This window comes from Sorex fumeus, unplaced genomic scaffold (genome assembly GCF_029834395.1).
Source record: "Sorex fumeus unplaced genomic scaffold, SorFum_2.1 ptg000063l, whole genome shotgun sequence".
In the NCBI taxonomy this organism is placed as follows: Eukaryota; Metazoa; Chordata; class Mammalia; order Eulipotyphla; family Soricidae; genus Sorex; species Sorex fumeus.
In genome coordinates, this window is record NW_026606120.1 from 70,710,307 (window position 1) to 70,728,867 (window position 18,561).

Genomic DNA, 18,561 nt, shown 5'->3' on the forward strand with positions numbered 1-18,561 from the left:
CTGCCACACACCTGGTGAAATATCAGCTGGCACAGTCTGTCTGTTCCTTCTCTCACTGAGGTAGTATCATGTATTATTTAAGAAAACCACTAACACCTAGGTTAGTGACCTTCAGGCACTTCTAAAAGAGAACTCTTTCCGTAGATACCATGTTTCACTGCATTATTGCTGTAGATTCAATGCCAATTTTATGGCGGGGGTGGGCGGGGGGAGTAGGGGAAGTGAAGTAGAGTGAAGTTGGAGCAATGGTACTGCAGGTGAGGTGCTTGCATACTTCTGACCTGGTTCCATCCACGGCACCAGAGATGGTCCCCTGAGCCAGAAGAGATCTCTGAACACAGCCAGGAGTAGGCCCTGAGCAACAACAAAAGAAAAAACGAAACAAAAATTGACGATTTTTGTGAAGCTTTCTTTTTTTTTTTTTAAATGTACTGGTTGGGGCTAGAGAGATAGTCAGGGCTTAAAGGCATTGCATTGCATTTGACTTACCCATTTTGATCTCAGCACCACGTATGGTCCCCCAAGAGATGTCTAGGGTCACTCCTGAGCACAGAGACTAGAAGAGCCCCTGAAAATCACAGGATGAGGCCCCCAGTCCGAAGACTGAATCGTGCTGATGCAACTTAAAAACATGGTGCATGTCCAGAGTGATAGTACAGTAGGTAGAACGTTTGCCTTGCACGTGGCCGACCTGTGTTCTATGCCCAGCATCTGATATGGTTCCCTGTGCACCGCTAGGAGTAATTCCTGAGTGCAGAGCCAGATGTGACCCATAAAGTGCCCTCCCCTCCCCCCCAAAAAAACATGGTACAGTGAGTATGTGGTGAAATACAGAACATTTCCTCCTTTTCCCCCTCAGTAATAAATATTTCTAACCTTTATCACTCTTCCTTTACCCCTTAATTTCCAGCTCCTAAAATATGTCCTCCAAAAGAAAATGGGATTCTTTGTTGGGAACTCCCTCTGCTCTTTTCTCTTCACCTTCCCTGCTTCTCCTGCTTCTTGGTGGAAGGGGTGTACTTCTAGTGTTCAAAGCAGATTGCATTATCTGCTTCTGGTGCCTTCTCAGAAGCCTTGCTCTGCCAGTTGTACCTTGGCTATCTCCTACCTTTTCCTGCTTTTCTCCTGTTGCCAGTCCACCTTGGCCTGCAAACAGGCTCAGGCTTCTCCCTGTGCTCCTTTAGTTTTCCTATTTTTTTTTGTCTTTTCCCAGAGCTTAGTTTCATTTAGCACATTTGCTATCTGTACTTTTTCCTCTTACCTGTTCACAGTTCACCTCCTTGCCATGAAGCAGTTTGCCAAAGTTATATGACCCACTAACTGCTAAATTTGAAGGATTCTTTATTTGACTCTTCTCTCCTGATTCTCTGGCCTTTCCCTACCTCTCTCCCTACTTTTTGGGGTTTGAGGGCACACCTAGCAGTGCCCAGCACTTTATTCAAGGATCACTACTCGTGGTGCTTGGAGGACCATATGTGGTGCCAGGGATCAAACCCAGGTTGTCTGCATGCAAGGCAAGCGTCCTACGTATTGTACTGTCTCTCTGGCCCCCCTCAGTACTTTTTTCATTCTGCTTGTTTTATTTGGGTAATTTTATTCATTTTTGCAGCATCAGCTTCTGTCTATTGAAGACCTTCCAAGCATATCACTGCTTTGGAACTTTCCCTCTATGAAAACCATTCCTTTGGTCTTCTGCTTCTGTAATATATTTTTTTGGTAATGTATAGTCTACAACCCTTCTGAGACAAAAACAATATCTATTTGGAAATAGCACAGTTCAGCAGGTTAAGTGATTTGCCCAAGGGTTACGTGTTTTGAAAGTGATAGATCTGAATGGTCCTTTATGACTTAAACTGTAGATCAGAGTTCCAGTTACCTTATTTAGTTCAGTGTCCTACTATCTATTCCAGCTGTTTCTTCACTTTGGGATCAATTGATAGTACTTGATACAAGAACCTCGAACAGAATATTGCAGTAATTAGCCATTTTATTACCATTATATGGTTAAATTTACGTTTTCTTAATTTTTCATAGTAATAATTCTTTAGACTGAAATGAGCATGACTTAGAACATTATCAGTCTTTTTGCATCGTCCCCATTCCTAGGAAAACTACTAAATTATCCCTAATGAAGGACATTAAATACTAAGGAGTTAAGATTTTTCCATGTAGAGTTGAGTTTTGAAAAGGCCAGAAGGGGCTGGAGCAATAGCACAGCAGGTAGGTCGTTTGTCTTGCATCCAGCTGACCCAGGTTAAATTCCAAGCATCTAATATGGCCCACTGAGCCCGCCACAAGTGATTCCTGAGTGCAGAGCCAGGAGAAACCCCTGAGCATCGCCGGGTATGACCCAAAAAGCAAAAAAAAAAAAAAAAGAAAAAGAAAAGGCCACAAATGGGGCCGTAGCCATAGCACAGTGGGTAGGGTGTTTACCTTGCACGTGGCCCACCTGGGTTCAATCCCCGGCATCCATTTGGTCCCCCAAGTACCACCAGGAGTAACCCCTGAGCATCGCTTGTGTGATCCAAAAAGCAAAATAAAATAAAAAGACCACAAATAACTTGTAATACCTGAGGGTTCTTGAGGTTTTTGCCTCATTGGAGCAGTATCATCCCCATTAAGAATGCATGACTAGGAGTCAGAGCAGTAGTACAGTGGGAAGGGTGTTGCCTTGCATGTGGCTGACCTGGATTTAATCTCCAGCACCCATATGGTCCCCCAAGCCTGCCAGGAGTAAACCCTGACCATAGCCAGGTATAGCCCAAAACAGCAACAGAACACAAATCTTAGGACATACTTACATCATGAAGGACCTTCCATTTTAACCCCCAAATCTCCCAGAGGTGATCATTGTCACATAACATAATGTGAGTAATTTCCTTGGAATATGGATGGTTGGAACAGAACTAATTATTTTCATTGTGGTAATTTCTTACGTACTATATTTATCTCTAATATTAGTAGAAAGCAGTGTGATAATTCAGGTATAAGTTGAGGGCTAAAATCCTTTCTGTAGCAATGGGACGAGAAAGAAAATTATTTCTACATAACAGAAAAAATATGAAAAACTGACATGACTTACATGACTCTGTTTCCTTTTCACATTATAGCTCGTTCACCAGTTTTTAGTGCCATGTTCGAACACGAAATGGAGGAGAGCAAAAAGGTAGGTAACAGGATGGAAGTGTGTTTTTTAGCTCAGTACAGATGACTTCCCAATTTGGCAGCAGTTATTTTTTTTCTTAATTATTTTTAATGTGTTATTAAAATGGGATGCATTTGCCGGAACAGACACTTCTGAGAGTCAAGAGAGGTGGTCCAGAAGCACACCAAATAAAACAGACTCAGGCCCTGGCAAGCTCTCCAGATGGTTTGGGGAGAGGCTGTTAGATAGGTTTACCTAGTCGGAAAACTCAGGAACAGGAAGTCCAGGCAAGGATAGAGTTGTTTTGCTGTTGGATTTGAGAAAACTAAGGGTGGTACATCTGATACCAGGAAAGGCTCTGGGTTTGATCCCCCAAAGTGCAGGAAAAACAAACAGGAAAAAAAAAAAACCTTGTGACAGTAAAATAGGTCAGAGGTAAAATAAAATCATCTAAGTGTTTATGTTGTGTTTGTGGTGCCACGAATGAAATCGGCCTCACACATGCAAGGCAAGTGCTCCCCACTGAGCCGCCTCCTGCTACCTTCATGTTAGGTTTTAAGTGATACAAGCTTCTCTCCTCGCCATAATGGAAAGTCATGAAAATTGTGTAGGGATTTTGCTCTGCTTGGCAAGTGTCTCATTTTTTCATTTTTCTGGCATAGAATCGGGTTGAAATCAATGATGTGGAGCCTGAAGTTTTTAAGGAAATGATGTGCTTCATTTACACGGGGAAGGCTCCAAACCTCGACAAAATGGCCGATGATTTGCTGGCAGCTGCTGACAAGGTAAAATGAGAATAGAAGCATGATCACAAAACCAATAGGGTTTGTCACTTCTTGAGTTTCATGTCTGATTCTCTGTGTTGCAGTGTGGGGAAGATGACCGTATCTTTGGTGAAGACCTTTTAGGCTTACTTACACTTGATATTCTGACAGTGTTATAGCACACTTTATTCTCAAAGGTCTTTTAATGCAAGTTATCTGCTCACCCACATTATGAACAAAGATAAAATGAATAGTTCCCTCACTTTGCTTCTCCACCTCCATTTTTTATTTGTTTTTAGGTTTTTTGTTCAATGTTGGGTTTTTTGTTTGTTTGGGGGCTACACTCAGTGGTGTTCAGGGCTTGCTTTCCTGGTGATGCTTCAGGAGGGACTTTATGGGGTGTCAGAGATCAAAACTCAGGTCGATGGTGGTTGCAGTGAGCTATACTGTTGCTCTAGTCTTTTTTCTCTATATCTGTAACTCCAGTAGTGTTAAAAATTTATATACTGGGCCGGAGCGATAGCACAGCGGGTAGGGCGTTCGCCTTACAAGCGGCCAACATGGCCGACCCGAGTTCGATTCCTCCGCCCCTCTCGGAGAGCCCGGCAAGCTACCGAGAGTATTTGATATGCCAGACACAGTAACAACAAAGTCTCCAATGGAGACGTTACTGGGCCCGCTCGAGCAAATCGACGATCAACGGGAGGGCCTTTACCTTTTACCTTTACCTTATACTGGGCTGGAGCAATAGCATAGCGGGTAGGGCATTTGCCTTGCATGCGACTGACCCAGGTTCGATTCCCAGCATCCCATATGGTCCCCTGAGCACCGCCAGGAGTAATTCCTGAGTGCATGAGCCAGGAGTGGCCCCTGTGCATCACCGGGTATGACCCAAAACCCAAAAATAAATAAAATGTGAGGAAAAAAAATTCAAAAAATTCATATACTAACATTTGAATTGTACTTTATAATTTACATCCTGTTCTAAAGCTTAAAAACTCTTATTTAAATATTATCATTAATGGTACCAGGCTATATAGTACAGCAAGGTAGGGTGTTTGCCTTGCATGTCGCCTACCGGGTTCAATCCCTAGCACCCTGTATGGTCCTCCTAGCCCGCCAGGAGTGATCCCTGAGCACAGAGTCAGGAGTAAGCTCTGAGCATCGCTAGGTATGACCCCAAACCAGAACAAAACAAAAGTTGTCATTAAGAGAATAATCTTGTACCAGTTGCCCTGGTTTGTATTTTCAACGTAATATAGTTTTGAATTACAGCAGATTCAAAATAGAGAAATAATAGCTCTTTTTGAAAACAGAGATAATACTATGGTAATGTAGACTTTGTAGATACATACATACATACATACATACGTATTTAGAAATGTTAAGAAACAAAAATTAAAATAGAAAAAAATTAGAATAGAATCAAGAAATGCAGTAAGACTTTTACTACTCTGGAGAACCCCTTGTTCTCTCTTGACTGTATTTTTCTGTCTGTCTACGCTTTTTACTCTGGGGAAACCCATGTTCTTTTGTTTTTGTTTTTGTTTTTTTTTCTTTTTGGGTCACACCCGGCAATGCACAGGGGTTTCTCCTGGCTCATGCACTCAGGAATTACTCCTGGCAATGCTCAGGGGGACCATATGGGATGCTGGGAATCCAACCTGGGTCGGCCACGTGCAAGGCCTTACCCGCTGTGCTATCATTCCTACTCCTGGTTCATGCAGTCAGGTATTATTTCTGGCAGTGCTCAGGTTCAGTTTCCCACATCTCATATAGTCCCCCAGCACCACCAGTGTACCCCAGATAGATGCAGCAGAGCTGGGTGACCTGTCCTCCAAGGTGTGGTGGTCTTGTGTGGCAGAGGAGCAAGGTTGCAGACAAACAGTGAGAGGAGGGTACGAACAGCACGGAAACCCAGTCAGTAATAGACCCTTGGAAGCAAGTTAGTTCTGCGCTGTGCTGGCTTTTCTGTCCCTGAAGCTACAACTTGAAACTGAGGGCAAAGCTGCCTCTGACCCTAGGGTATCTGGAGTCTTCAAGAATTTCCTCCCAGGAATAGTCTTCTACCTCCCTTTACTCTCCTGAGGAGACCAAGAAAAAAAAAAAAAAAAAAAAACTTGTGTTTACAGGAGAGGCCTTCTCTTGAGCAGCTTTTTTAAAAGATAAGGCATGTAAACTCAGCCATTGCTACTATAAGAAAGGGTTGAATAATAGATTTATCCTTCTGTCATCTTTGAAGATTAAGATTGCAATTAAGCAGTGCAGATGTTCCATACTCTCCTAATGCATTTCAGTTCTGATCAAAGGAAACTTGCTTTTCATGGAAATAGAAAATATTTGGTGACTTCTGAGAAAGTAAAGACAAAGTCCTATTGCCTGTTTTTTTGTTTGGTCACACCTGGCAATGCTCAGGGGTTACTCTTGGCTTTGCACTCAGGAATTACTCCTGGAGGTGCTTGGGGGACCATATGGGATACCCGGAATTGAACCCGGGTTGGCCACGTGCAAGGCAAATGCCCTACCTACTGTACTATCACTCCAGCCCAATATTGCCTGTTTTTTTGTTTTTGTTTTTTTTTTTTAATAAAAATGAGTTTATAGTGATTCTGCCACTTCTCTTCCGTCCTCTGATTTTCAGTGAAACGGTCACTCAGACTTCCAGATGCCAGGCATTTATTCCCTTCCTCCGTTAGTTCCAGTAAGAATAAGTGAGTGTGTCAGAAGCCCACTCTTATAGATGAATACTAAGGCTTAGAGCTCAGATTAGACATCTGTGTTGCCTGGTTGTCATTCTAGCTTCTCAGCCAGAGAAATCTATTGCAACTTGTACTTACGCAGAGCACAGGGATCAGCCTAAATTGACATTCCCAAGATGACATTTTCAGTGCAATGAATTAACTTACATTTTTAAAAGATAAAGCAGTTGAGTCACATCAGCACTTTACATTTCTGAATGAGAAGTAACAGGAGAGAATGTTTGCAACTTTCATTCAGAATTTCCCATTAAGACCATCTTTGCTCCAAGTTTACCTGAAAATATTTTTACCTTTACTCTTCCATGTGAGCTTTTAGTAAAACAGAGTAAGAAATCCTTCATGGAAGGGTATGAACATTGAGAAGTTACCCAGGAGACTGAAACAGCTTCTTTGAGTTTTCTAGTCTCCTGGGGACATGTGTAATTAGACCAAAAACAAAACAAAACACGTTGACCAGACCTGGGAGACACAGTTTCAATCTCTCGGGTAAGCACTGTCATTAGGCAGGGTTTTTGAGAAGCATAATTAAGAGGGGGTGGGAAACAGAGAAACTTGGTGTGGTTTCTACCACCCCCTGCAAGAACAAGAATGGCTACTTTTGTCTAATTTTGTAGTTAGATCATATCTGTTGACAGTAAAGGTCCTTTTAAAAGAATATATTGAGAAAAGATATAAGGAAAATTCTGTGCTGTGCTATATAATATTAGACCACCAAACACTTCCTCAACCTTCCAGCCTTTAAAAACAAAACGTGGCAATGTAATTTCTTGCTTGTCTAGTATCATTCCTGTTTTTCTACGGGAACTGTACTCAAATGTAGAAAAAAATTAAAGCCGCACCAAAACCAATAAAACTTTTTTGTTGCAGTGTGGACAGCTATGCCTTCTCACCTAGAATTCATAAAAATAAAAATTTGTTCAGGTTTGTTTACCATGATTCAGCCTGGAGGAGTATTGTGTCAGTGAGTTTGCAAGCCTCACAAAGAGGCCTATCTGGAGACAAATGGTTCTCCACTAGCTAATTGATAGCAGTTTACAGTGGCCTGTCCTTCCTCCCCACGACCCTGATGCTCCTTAGCAAGCTCATAGTCTCATTTTGAAAGCAAGTAGTACAGTTGCATGCAGTCCAATCAACTACATCAAATCTGCCCCATATCAACCTTGACCTTCCAGGTCCAGAACATTTACACCCTTTCTTAGAAAAAATAGGAAGTTTTTGGATGGAAACTGGATCCCAGGTCGCTCTTGCTTTATTCTTCTACTCTGAGAATCTTAACCTCACCCCCAATAAAATAGGTCTCCATTTATCCTTTTCTGCTTAAAGGGAGACCTTTGGTTGACTCTCATTCAGGAACAACTAGTGGCAGCAGTGCTGGTGAAAGTCACCACAGGGTTCCTTTTCACTGTCTGATGGGCTTGTTGGGATACCCTGCAGGGCTCAGGCCAGTGTTTAAGTAGAAAGGAAAGATACTTCACCCTAGTGTGACTAAAAGTGTTGCAGAACGTTAAAATGCAGTGTCCTATTGACTCAAAGCAGAGTATTCCCTTGTTATAAGGGGATGTGGTGATGGTTTAATTAACACTAACCATAGTTGGGTGGGGTGAACATGAGGATAATAGGTTTAATATATAGCTGGCATTTTTCTAATAGAATTAAAAGGCCTCTATGGGACGTATTTTAGCTCACTTTTGTCCAGCCTGGTGTGTGATTCTGTTTTATAATTGCAGTGGTAGCCTTTTCCTGGTCTTCGAAGTTCAGTTCAGGTGTCCAGTTACATGCTGGTACAGCTGAAGAAAACAGCTTCAGCAGTGGTCAGCCCAGAGCCGTTCTCTCCGATGACAGTGGTGCTTGTGTTTTGCAGTACGCCCTGGAGCGTTTAAAGGTCATGTGTGAGGACGCCCTCTGCAGTAACCTCTCCGTGGAGAATGCCGCAGAGATTCTCATCCTGGCTGACCTCCACAGCGCAGATCAGCTGAAAACACAGGCAGTGGATTTCATCAACTAGTGAGTTGGCATCTTCAAAGTTTGTTCAAAATATGTGGGATCACTAGAGAAATAACAAAGATTTCTAATCAGGATGTAAAAAGGCAAAGAGCTTTATTTACCTTAAGGTAGTAATTCATCTTTCCCGTAAGCTTAACTGTGGAAGGTGGTCTGACTTTTACAGGTCTGATCCTTTTGGTGAATGGTGGTCATTACTGCTATTGGGGGTGATCAGAATTGATGAGAATGGTATACTGTTGGTCGGAAAATATTATGGGCTCCAAATGATAGCATCTTCATACACACTGGACTTTGTGTATCGGGGATGGGGGGGCACAGGCACACCCAGTGGGGGGTCCCCCCCGCCCCCCACTCTATGCCCAGAGGTTCTCAGAGAATTTCACTGGGTTGGCAGCATCAAGGCAAGCACCTGAGCCTCTGCAGTTCTCTCTCCAGCCCCATACTGACTAAAGTCATGTAGATTTCTGAGATTAAAAGTTTTTTTTGAGTTAGTCAAGTGTATCCAATTGTTCATCATGGAATTCCTTCATCATAAATGCCGAATAATGGTCTATATTCTCCACTGAATCTCACCGGAGCATGTTTTGCCCTTGCCCGATGGGGTCCAAAGATTGGAAAATTCCAAGGAAAAGCAGACTTTATAAAGCCTGACATCAGCCCTTTGGGGGGTACAAGAGGTTACCAGTTGGTGAGTCATAGTTACTCAACACAGGAACTACCCAAAGACAGGAAACAGCATCTTTTGTCTGTAAGATTGTTTCAAAGGAGTTTGCAAAGGAGGCAGAGGAGGGGAGAAGAGGCCACTAAATGTTCCCCTCTAATAAATTCTCACTCTGCTGGACATTGCTAGGTGCTTTGTGGATGGCAACAATTTAGTGAAGTGTGGTTATTGCCCCCAGTGATGGAGCAGTAGGCACTAGCGAGGCCATGTCTACTCTCTCATGGGACTGGTACCTGCAGAGCCTGTGGAAGGTCAGCTCTCTGACTGAAGAGGGCCTTCGCTTTCTCTTCGCTTGGATCAGTGTCTGTGTGGAAAATAGCCCGGGAGACATTTCACGTATTGTTGTTGATTTGGTGTTGAAGTTCTAGGGGGAGTCTCAGTCCAGTGTGTATGAAGATGCAAGGGGGAGTCCCACTTCTGACCTCACTCGTTCCGGGCATGTGCTCCATCTCTGACCTACATCCCCATCACCCACCTTTTGTATATGAAGGTGTACACAAAGACTCAGGCTCCCGGCTTTCACACTTGCAGCAGCCACAATCTGGCCACCCGTCTGCCCCTTGTCTAACCGGCGAGCTCTCGTGCCCGTTGGGTTCCTTTCATCTCATGCGGAGTACCCTGTAGGAAAAGCTCTGAAATTTTAGGCCGTCTAATTCTCTAACCAGTTGGCTGTTGAATTTGTCTTTTGCCCGGTCGGTCCCGTGGTCACCCGTCTCTCTGCCTTTCTCCTAGTCATGCTTCCGATGTCTTGGAGACCTCCGGGTGGAAGTCGATGGTGGTGTCACACCCCCACTTAGTGGCCGAGGCGTACCGCTCCCTGGCTTCCGCACAGTGCCCTTTCCTGGGACCCCCACGCAAGCGCCTGAAGCAGTCCTAAGATCCTGCCGTCGTAAGACTCCATGTATTTCCCAGCAGCAGCAGCCACTGTCGCTGCACTGACCACCAGGTAGACAGCGCAATCTGTGGAGCTTTTACTCTGTTGTGGGGGGAAAGACTGTACCTTGGCCCCAGACTTTTAAAACAGCACTAAATAAACTTGGGGGGAAGGGGGGAGGGAAGGGCCCAGGACTCCGGGCGGTTTAGCCTAATGAAAATCCTGTTGCTGTGTCACTGTGTTCCCTTTGGCCTGGCCAAGTTCCATCCTGTGGGGATTCAGTTTAGGCGTTGGCCCTGAGGACATCCCGGCGGTGGTACTTCGGAGAAACTTGTCTGCATCTGACTGAGCAGAACAAATGGTCAGGTGCCTGGAGCAAAAAAAGGAAAAAAACATAAAGGACATTTAGTTTTATGAGAAGGAAAAAGAAAAGGAGAGAAGAAAGAGAGGATTTTGCAGAATTTCTCAAAATTCAGTTTGTGGATTCCAGTAGTATTTATGTTGAGAGAAATTGTAGTCCATCCAACTGTGCTAAAACTGGGATATTCGTGAAACTCCTCACCACGTCCAAGTATCAGAAGCGCTCTCTTGTTGTTAGCACTTACTGTTTGCAAGAACAGAATACACCCTTCTATCCTTTTATGAAAAATGACAAGTGGAGGCGAAAGGGGAAGAAGGTTATTTGATCTGGAAGATGAGTGTTCTGATGTGGTGGCTTTTGCAAAAAAAAAAAAATCTTTATTGGTGTTGAAAACTGGAAAAAAATAATTCATCCAGAATTCATACTGTCTTGACAAGAACAATGGTTCTCTGTTTTTAGATATTGTGGAAAATGTTTTTTGGCATTTTTCTCTGATTTTATCCCCTACCCCCCTTTTCTAAGAAAAAAAATAGAACAAAAAGAAGAGAAAAGAAAAGGAAATTTTATTATTAATGCTGTGTGAGAAAAATCCCAGCCCAGATTGCTCAGCTGTTTGTACCTGACTTGCCGCCTGCATAGGAGCCGGTCCTATTCCTTCCAATTCACCCCCTCTTCCTACAGGGGAGAACTTCCAAATGTTAATTTTTCTTTTTGAAAATATAAATAATTGCTATTTTGTACTGTGTGGTATCTCTGTTCTTTTGTTTCGCTCACCTGGTGTCTTTTGGGTCTGAGTTCCTTGTTCCTGGGATTTTGAAGTCGTCATCTGATCCCTCAGCTTGCGGGATTCTGTGTGGAGTGTGGGAGCAGGAGGGATTTGCTGTGATTCCCTAATCTTAAACTGCCTTCGGGAGCTACCAGCATCTGCCAGTCTCGTGACCTTCTTGAGTTCCCAAGTTCATATCTTGGTAAGGAGGGGTCAGCTGCCTCTGCCAAGACAGGTAAAGCAAACTTCCTGTACCCAGCGTATTTTAGGACACAATACCAATTTCTCTCCTCCTGGTTAGATGCAAAAATAGCAGAGACATGAATGTGAAAATAAAATAAAGGGAAATTACCAGATAGAATCTGTCGCTGATAGGTGTGGTCACAGGACTCGGACTTCTCATTGAGCTCACTAGAATGCTCTGAGATCCGTGGCCGTTCTCGGCGTCACATGAGATAGCATAGGACAGTGGACTATACTGGAAAATGTATCAGTGATTGAATTATGCTGTGTATTACTTGGCCTTAAACGGAAATTCGATGTATTTCAGCTTTTATTTCCGTTGATGACTTTAGCCTTGACAAATTTTCTAATTTTTCTTTCTTTTGCCATCGTATGACCTATTACCATTATAAATCCAAGACAGAATGTGCAGAAACCACTCTTTAGCCCTTCACAGCTGCCTCAGTCTCACCTCTGTGAGGAAAGGCCCCTCCATGTTCTGACTGTTTTCCATGCCACCTCAGTCTCCCTTGCCAGGGAAGCCCCCAGTCTAGGGCACAGCATAACACAGGCTCCTCTACCCACATCATTTTCTAAGTAGCTGCATATGCTTAGTAGTTCAAGGTTTCCAGCCAACATCCATGAAACTTCCCGGCAACCTGAGGAGTTTGTGAGGAAGAGTGATAGTATCTTCCTGTTTTGCAGTGAGAGAAGTAGAATCCCAGGGAAGCTAAGTGACATGCCCAAGATGACACAGCTGTTAAAAGTTCTTCAGGGTATCGTTGGATTAGAAAAGATGATCTCCATAAGGGGAGGGATGCAACTGGGCACATTTAAGATACAGAATCTGAGGGTAGGGGCCAGAGCAATAGTGCTTCAGGGAGGACGTTTGCCTTGCATGTTGCCTACCTGGGTTCGATCCGCGGCATCCCATATGGTCCCCTGAGCACCGCTGGGAGTAATTCCTGAGTGCAGAGCCAGGAATTAGCTCCGAGCATTGTCGGGTATCACCCCAAAAGCCAAAAATAAAATGAAAATCTTAGGGTAAACTTACCTTCCGCAGAGCTCTGGAAAGGTGCCTTTGCTGGCCAGGTGCACAGGGCTTCCAGAACAAGAAGGCTTCCTGTTTGTCTGACTCCTTTACAGAAAGCTGTGGGTTCAAGTACTCTGCCCTCAGCAGAGCAGCAGTCCTGGCACCAAGCTTCTGAATATCTCTCCTGGGATTTCCCAGTATTTGTGTACTTCCCAGAGTAGACTCTACTGGGGGTACAAAGCCGTTAGGATTTCAGGTACAGGTGAAACTCCTCCATGCTCCTGTCATTCTTTCCGGACATGTTTGTTTTTGTTTAAACGATACAGTTGAAGCCATCTGGTTATGACAACATCAGAGCCCCAGCATACTGTTCATAAACCTCCCACTGCCACCACCCCCTCCCTTAGCTCCCCCACATCTGAAATTTAATTCAAGTTAACTCCACAATCTGGGGCATGTGCTGTCACTGCAGAGATGTCCGTGCCAGTGGAACAGTTGGAGATTTCAATTCCACAAGGATATGGCTTATTTATCAAAACAATATCTCAGGGAAGTAGAACTTTGGAATTGGAGATTCAGACCAAATAGAGTATCTGGCATCATTCCCTAACCCCCTCTTCTCCTCTCCTCGGCCTCCCATTCGTGGAAGGTACTGGCCTTTTTCTCACTGGACATTAGAGCTCTGTTGATACTCGGTACCTAGATATGCCAGGTGCCTGTCTGGACTCTAAGGGTGTAAGGAGAGGTGTCCTTCCTGGTCACTGGTGAGTCTGGTGACCTTTAAAAGTGCTCTGTTCATGTGTGTGTGTGCATGTTGTGTGTGTGTGTATGTGTGTGTGTGCACATGCGCGTGTGCACGCTGTGTGTGTGCGCGTGTGTACACTCACGCGTTCGTGTGCAAGCACAGGGATATCCAGACTTGACCGCTGCTCTGCAATTCATTTAGAAATCTGCTTAAGGCCTACTGGGGGTTCTTTAGATTGTGTGAGCCTGTAGAGATGAAGGGAAACAGCTTGTATGTTTACGAGTAGAACAACAGAGGAGTCAAGCTGCACGTTGCAACTGACTGTTGCTTTGTTCTGGCTCTTCAACTCCTGTAAAAGAACAACCAACCCACCCCCACACAAACACTCCCCCCAACTCCCCCCCCCCCCCCCCCCCATAGCCCACTGGATCAGATCCTCCGGTTTCTCTTTGTCAAAGACAAATTCTTGGCTGGAGCCCAGTCTTACTTTCCACAACTAATTATCTTTTTAATCAGCCTGGGACCTGTGTGTTGCTTTATCTCATGACTTTCCTGTGAACTCTGCCCTTACGTCATTTAGATGCGTTTCTAAGGGCTGGCAGACTAATCGAACATTCTGGTGAGTATCACTCAAAGGCCCTCCAGGTTGTACATGCGCCAGGTAGGTGTGTTTCCTCCCTTTTCATTTCAGAGGTGTTTATACCACGTGGGGTTGGGGATGGGGGGTGGGGTCCCTGACCCAACAGGTGGGCCCCTGGTGGAGGCAGTGAGCAAGGAAGGAAGCAAATGTAGGACGATCAGTATTTGCAATAATGAGCTGGCAGACCCTGAAGCTTTGACCTCCAGATGAGAACAGAAACTCGAATGTTGTTGATGGATGGGATCTTTATGCTAAGCCATTAGCAAGATGATCGCTCTTGCCCCCTCCCTCTGTAAATCCTGTAATGCCGGAGTGGAAAGCAGCATCTGGAATACTATTTGGTTCTGATTCCTGCAGCTCTGAGAAAAAAGCATTTCAGACTTGAGGGAATTTAGTACAAGCAACAGAAATGATTAAGGAGTTGAAGGGGATCAACTCTTGGGGGGAAAGCATTATGAAGATAAAATATGCATAACTCCAGTGTGGGAATGCAATGCCAGGACCCGCGGTTTCCAGCCCTCGCAGGAGTTCTGATCTTGCGAGCACGTCTTCACGCCACTCCCCTTCATCCCAGCTCTAGGTGGGAGGGTGATACTGGTGCTCCCTCAAGGTCACTCGGCCTGGCTCTGAACCACAAGTGCCAAAAGGCAATGGCAGTTGAGGAGCTTAGGCTCCAGGGGAAAGAACGCGTCCAAGAGTTGGCCTGGCCGTAAATTGAACACACCTGCTTGTGAGGCACAGTTGCGATGGAGAGCACCCTCGCCTCAGCAAGACGATTACAGGTGAGTCAAACTGAAAGAATAGCTTCCCCGCCCCCACCCGGAGTTTGCCTTTCTGTCTCTGAGAAAACACATCCAGGAGGGGGAGGTGACACGTTCTAAGTCACCGAGATTAGAACTCAGGCTACTGATTCAGCAGAGTTTGGAGTAGCGGGAAGGTGGTGGGCATTGCCGGGCATCGTGCTAGGCCTGAGCTGGGGGGAGGATAGGGTTTCTGCTCTGTTGATTGAGTCTAATGGAGGGAGCGGAGAGTGGCCATGGTGACAGCAGACAGGCCATGGCTTTGAGGATGGAGAAGAATCAATTGAACTTAGGAGGAGGTCAGGGGCTACTTCACTGCTGTTTGTCAGGTGGTGGCGGCAGAAGCCAAGGCAGGCGAAGGTCAGCGTTGATGGAGGAGGCTCAGCTGCTCTGTGCAGAAGTGGGGCAGGGAGAGAGAAAGGGACTCCCACCCGCTCTTAGGAACTGATGCCTAAGTCCAGTCAACACTTCGGTTTTTATCCAGAAGGGATGGGTAGTGTGTAGGTTGTTCCATCAAAGTAGATACTTTTGTGACTATTTGTAATTAGAGTCATGTTTGTAAAACAGCTTTAAGTTGAGAAGTTACCATCAACCCTTAGACAGTTTTGAGAGTGATTTCCAAAATACAAATGCATGTTTCTAAATTTCTTCAACCAAGAAAAAGTTCGCTTTACACCTATTATAGACACTTAGAATGTCTTCTTGTGGGGCCAGAGCGATAATACAGTGGGTAGGGTGCTTGGCTCACACGTGACCAACTCAGGCCAGATCCTGGGCATCCCATATGGTCCCCCCAAACCTGCCAGGAGTGATTTTTGAGCACAACTGAGCGCTGCCAGGTGTGGCCCCAAAACCAAAGTAAAATGTTTTCTTAGACCAGTGGTTGGTTCAGGCGTGTGCTACAAAGTGTAGCATTCAGTTCCCAGGAAGGTAAGCCCTGGTCAGTAGTATCTGTCCGTGTCTGTGGTCGCAGATGCACACATACACCTTGCATATTTCATGGGGGAAAGAGAACCTTTAATAGTTCAATAAGTACAGAGGTCCAACTCTGTCAGTTGCTGTAAAAAGTATGGATAAGGCCTCTGAAGAACCTCTGCAGTGGGATCAATCTCCTCCTGGGAACTCACTTCCCTAAGACTGTAACTGAAGTGAGAGCTGGGGGGATCATTCAAGAGGCACATCCCATACTGAAATGGCATTCAGTGAGCCCTGAGTTGGGGGCATGGGGGGAAAGTGTTCTGGGGGCCCAGAGAAGGCTGATGACGGGTATAGAGTGATATGAAAACATATTGATTAGAAGCTAGATCTGGCAGAACCTTACTGGGTCATATTTAGGAAGAACCTGTAGGGAGAAAATCTTTACAAGGTTTTAAAGAGAAATGACAAGATTTTCAGTTTAATAAGATCTTTGGCTAGAATATAGAGAATGTTGGGAGTGGGGATCAAAGAAGGCAAGGGATGGAACTTAAACGAGGGAGGTCACAGTGCTGGAAAAGTAGATCCTTGAGAGATTTAAGAGGCATTGTTGGCAGGACTTGGAAGGATTGGAGGGAGGAGGATGAAGAGGCGGGACTGTGATGGAGCCACCGAAATGAAGACCAATGGGAAGAGAAACAAACCTGAATTTCATTTTCCTTGTTGAGTTTGCAATGCCTTGAGAAATCCAAGTGGAGTTATTATTTGGGCTGTCAAATTTATGAGCCTCCAGCTACAAGGAGAGATGAGTATTGGAGTAAAGGTGCAGGTTTACAGGGTGAATGAAGGTCAGGTGCAGGGATCACATGGAGGAGGAAAGAAAAGGGGGCCTAGGAGTAAACCTTAAAGACCGTTATTTACTTAGTTTCAGGAGCATACCTGAAAGTGCTCGGGGGCTTCTCCAGGCTCAGTGCTCAGGGGTCTCAGCAGTGTTTGGGGCACCCTTGCATTGCCAGAGATTGGATCTGGGCTTCTGTACACAGAGCATGTGCTCCAGCCCTAAGTCATCTCCCTGGCCAAAGACCCCGTATTTAAAGGCAAGGAAAGGAAAAGTGATCAGAGAGAGATGAGAAATAAAATAAGAGAATTTATGGGGCTGGAGCAATAGCACAGTGGGTAGGGCATTTGTCTTGCACATGGCCAACCTGGGTTCAATTCCCAGCATCCCATATGGTCCCTCAGCACCGCCAGGAGTAATTCCTGAGTGAATGAGCCAGGAGTAACCCCTGTGCAATGCCGGGTGTGACCCCCCCAAAAAAAAGGAAATAATAAGAGAATTTATAAGTATCAAAGACTGTTGAATAAGAGAATCTAAAAAGACTATTGGAATTAGCAACACGAAAGTCTGCGACCTTAGCCAGGGCTGCCTCAGGGAAGGCTAGAGTGAGGCAAGTCTGCAGGAGGGACATGCGTCGGAGGGAAACCAGGGAGGTGCTGTATTTTTCTCTCCTGTCGGGTAAAAGGCAAGAGAGAGAGGGAGGGGGAGAGGGGAGAGAGAGAGAGAATGTGTGTGTGTGTGTGTGTGTGTGTGTGTGTGTGTGTGTGTGTGTACGCGTGTGTGCTGATCTGTGCTGTGGGTGCATGGAATGCCAAGAAGGGGGTCATTGGGCCCTTTGAAGAGAGGAACCTGTGCAAGGTGGGGATGAGAGTCCTGCAAAGTAGAATCAGGGTGTGAGGGTGGGAAGCCAAGCGCCTGTGCTCTGGTGACTGTTTTTCTGGTAGACAGCAGGAGGCCGGTCAGACAAGCCTTTGGGAGGACTTAGTCCATGTGCAGGCAGCACCGAGTGGCCAACCAGGGTTGGTATTTGAAGAGCATCCGGAGTCTAGGAGCCCGACGCTGACCTCCCACCTCCCCCGCCCCTGGGATCCTGGCCTCAGTACTTGCCTGTGGTGCCGGGGGGGTGGGGGGGGGGGGTTCTGCCCGCTCACCTCTATCGTGCTGTGTAATGGGTGTCTCTCAGAGAGATCTCTGGGAAATCGGAAAACACAGTTCTACCACTGAAGCAGACCGCTCAGAGGCAGACCTTTGCCAGCGCCCATCTCCCTGCCTGCAGGGAGCCTGTGGAGAAGGTGTCTGGTGAGCATGGGGGCGTCTTTGCCCAGCTCCCGGGGGCAGTTGGGATCCTCAGAGGTTGAGCCAAGTCTTTCCTGTCACCTGGAATAGTGCTTTCATTCTACAGTTACGATCATCCCTGTCATCTTCAAATCTCCAGAAGCCAGGAGGGCTTGACACCGGCATTCCAGGGAGGAAGGTAAGTGACAGGGCAGGAGCACTGTGGCACAGGGGCGTGTAAGAGGCTGGGACAGAGGACAGGAATCCTGGGCAGGGCCCTGCCCCTGATAAGCCCAGCCCAGCCCTGCTGCCTGACCCGTCTCCCCTCACTGCTGCTCTGCCGCCGTCCTCTGGCATTCTCCATCCGTCCTCCTGAAACGGGCGCTTCCATTTACTTCTTGTTATCGTAGACACCGCTGTCTCTACCTCACACATGCGCATGCGCGCACACACACACACACTCACACACACATACCTTTCCAGTCCCGCTCACTAGAGTGACATCCTGAGCCTGATCCTGTCGCATTTGGAGGGGGAAAAAAAAAGCCAGTGCTGACAACGAGCCCTCCGGAGCTGATCTCACTGAGATGTGGCAGATGGCAGAGCCTGACTGAGCAGCGGCAGCCCCCTCGGATCCCGGGCCTGGGAGCTGCCAAGACTGGTAAATGGGGCATTTATGAACCTTCCACACACTTGTAT

At 45.8% G+C, this 18,561-nt stretch overlaps 1 protein-coding gene across 3 annotated transcripts in view; it reads left to right on the forward strand.

Annotated features, from left to right (window-relative positions):
• Positions 1 to 11,368, forward strand: part of SPOP (speckle type BTB/POZ protein) — an 86,914-nt gene extending 75,546 nt beyond the window's left edge. For all 3 annotated transcript variants that reach the window (XM_056127451.1, XM_056127450.1, XM_056127452.1), the window contains 4 exons: positions 3,111 to 3,166; positions 3,808 to 3,930; positions 8,530 to 8,672; positions 10,126 to 11,368. In XM_056127451.1, coding sequence (XP_055983426.1) covers positions 3,111 to 3,166; positions 3,808 to 3,930; positions 8,530 to 8,672; positions 10,126 to 10,270 — 467 coding nt within the window. In that variant the 3' untranslated portion in view covers positions 10,271 to 11,368. The remainder of the gene's footprint in view (positions 1 to 3,110; positions 3,167 to 3,807; positions 3,931 to 8,529; positions 8,673 to 10,125) is intronic.
• Positions 11,369 to 18,561: the final 7,193 nt, after the last annotated feature.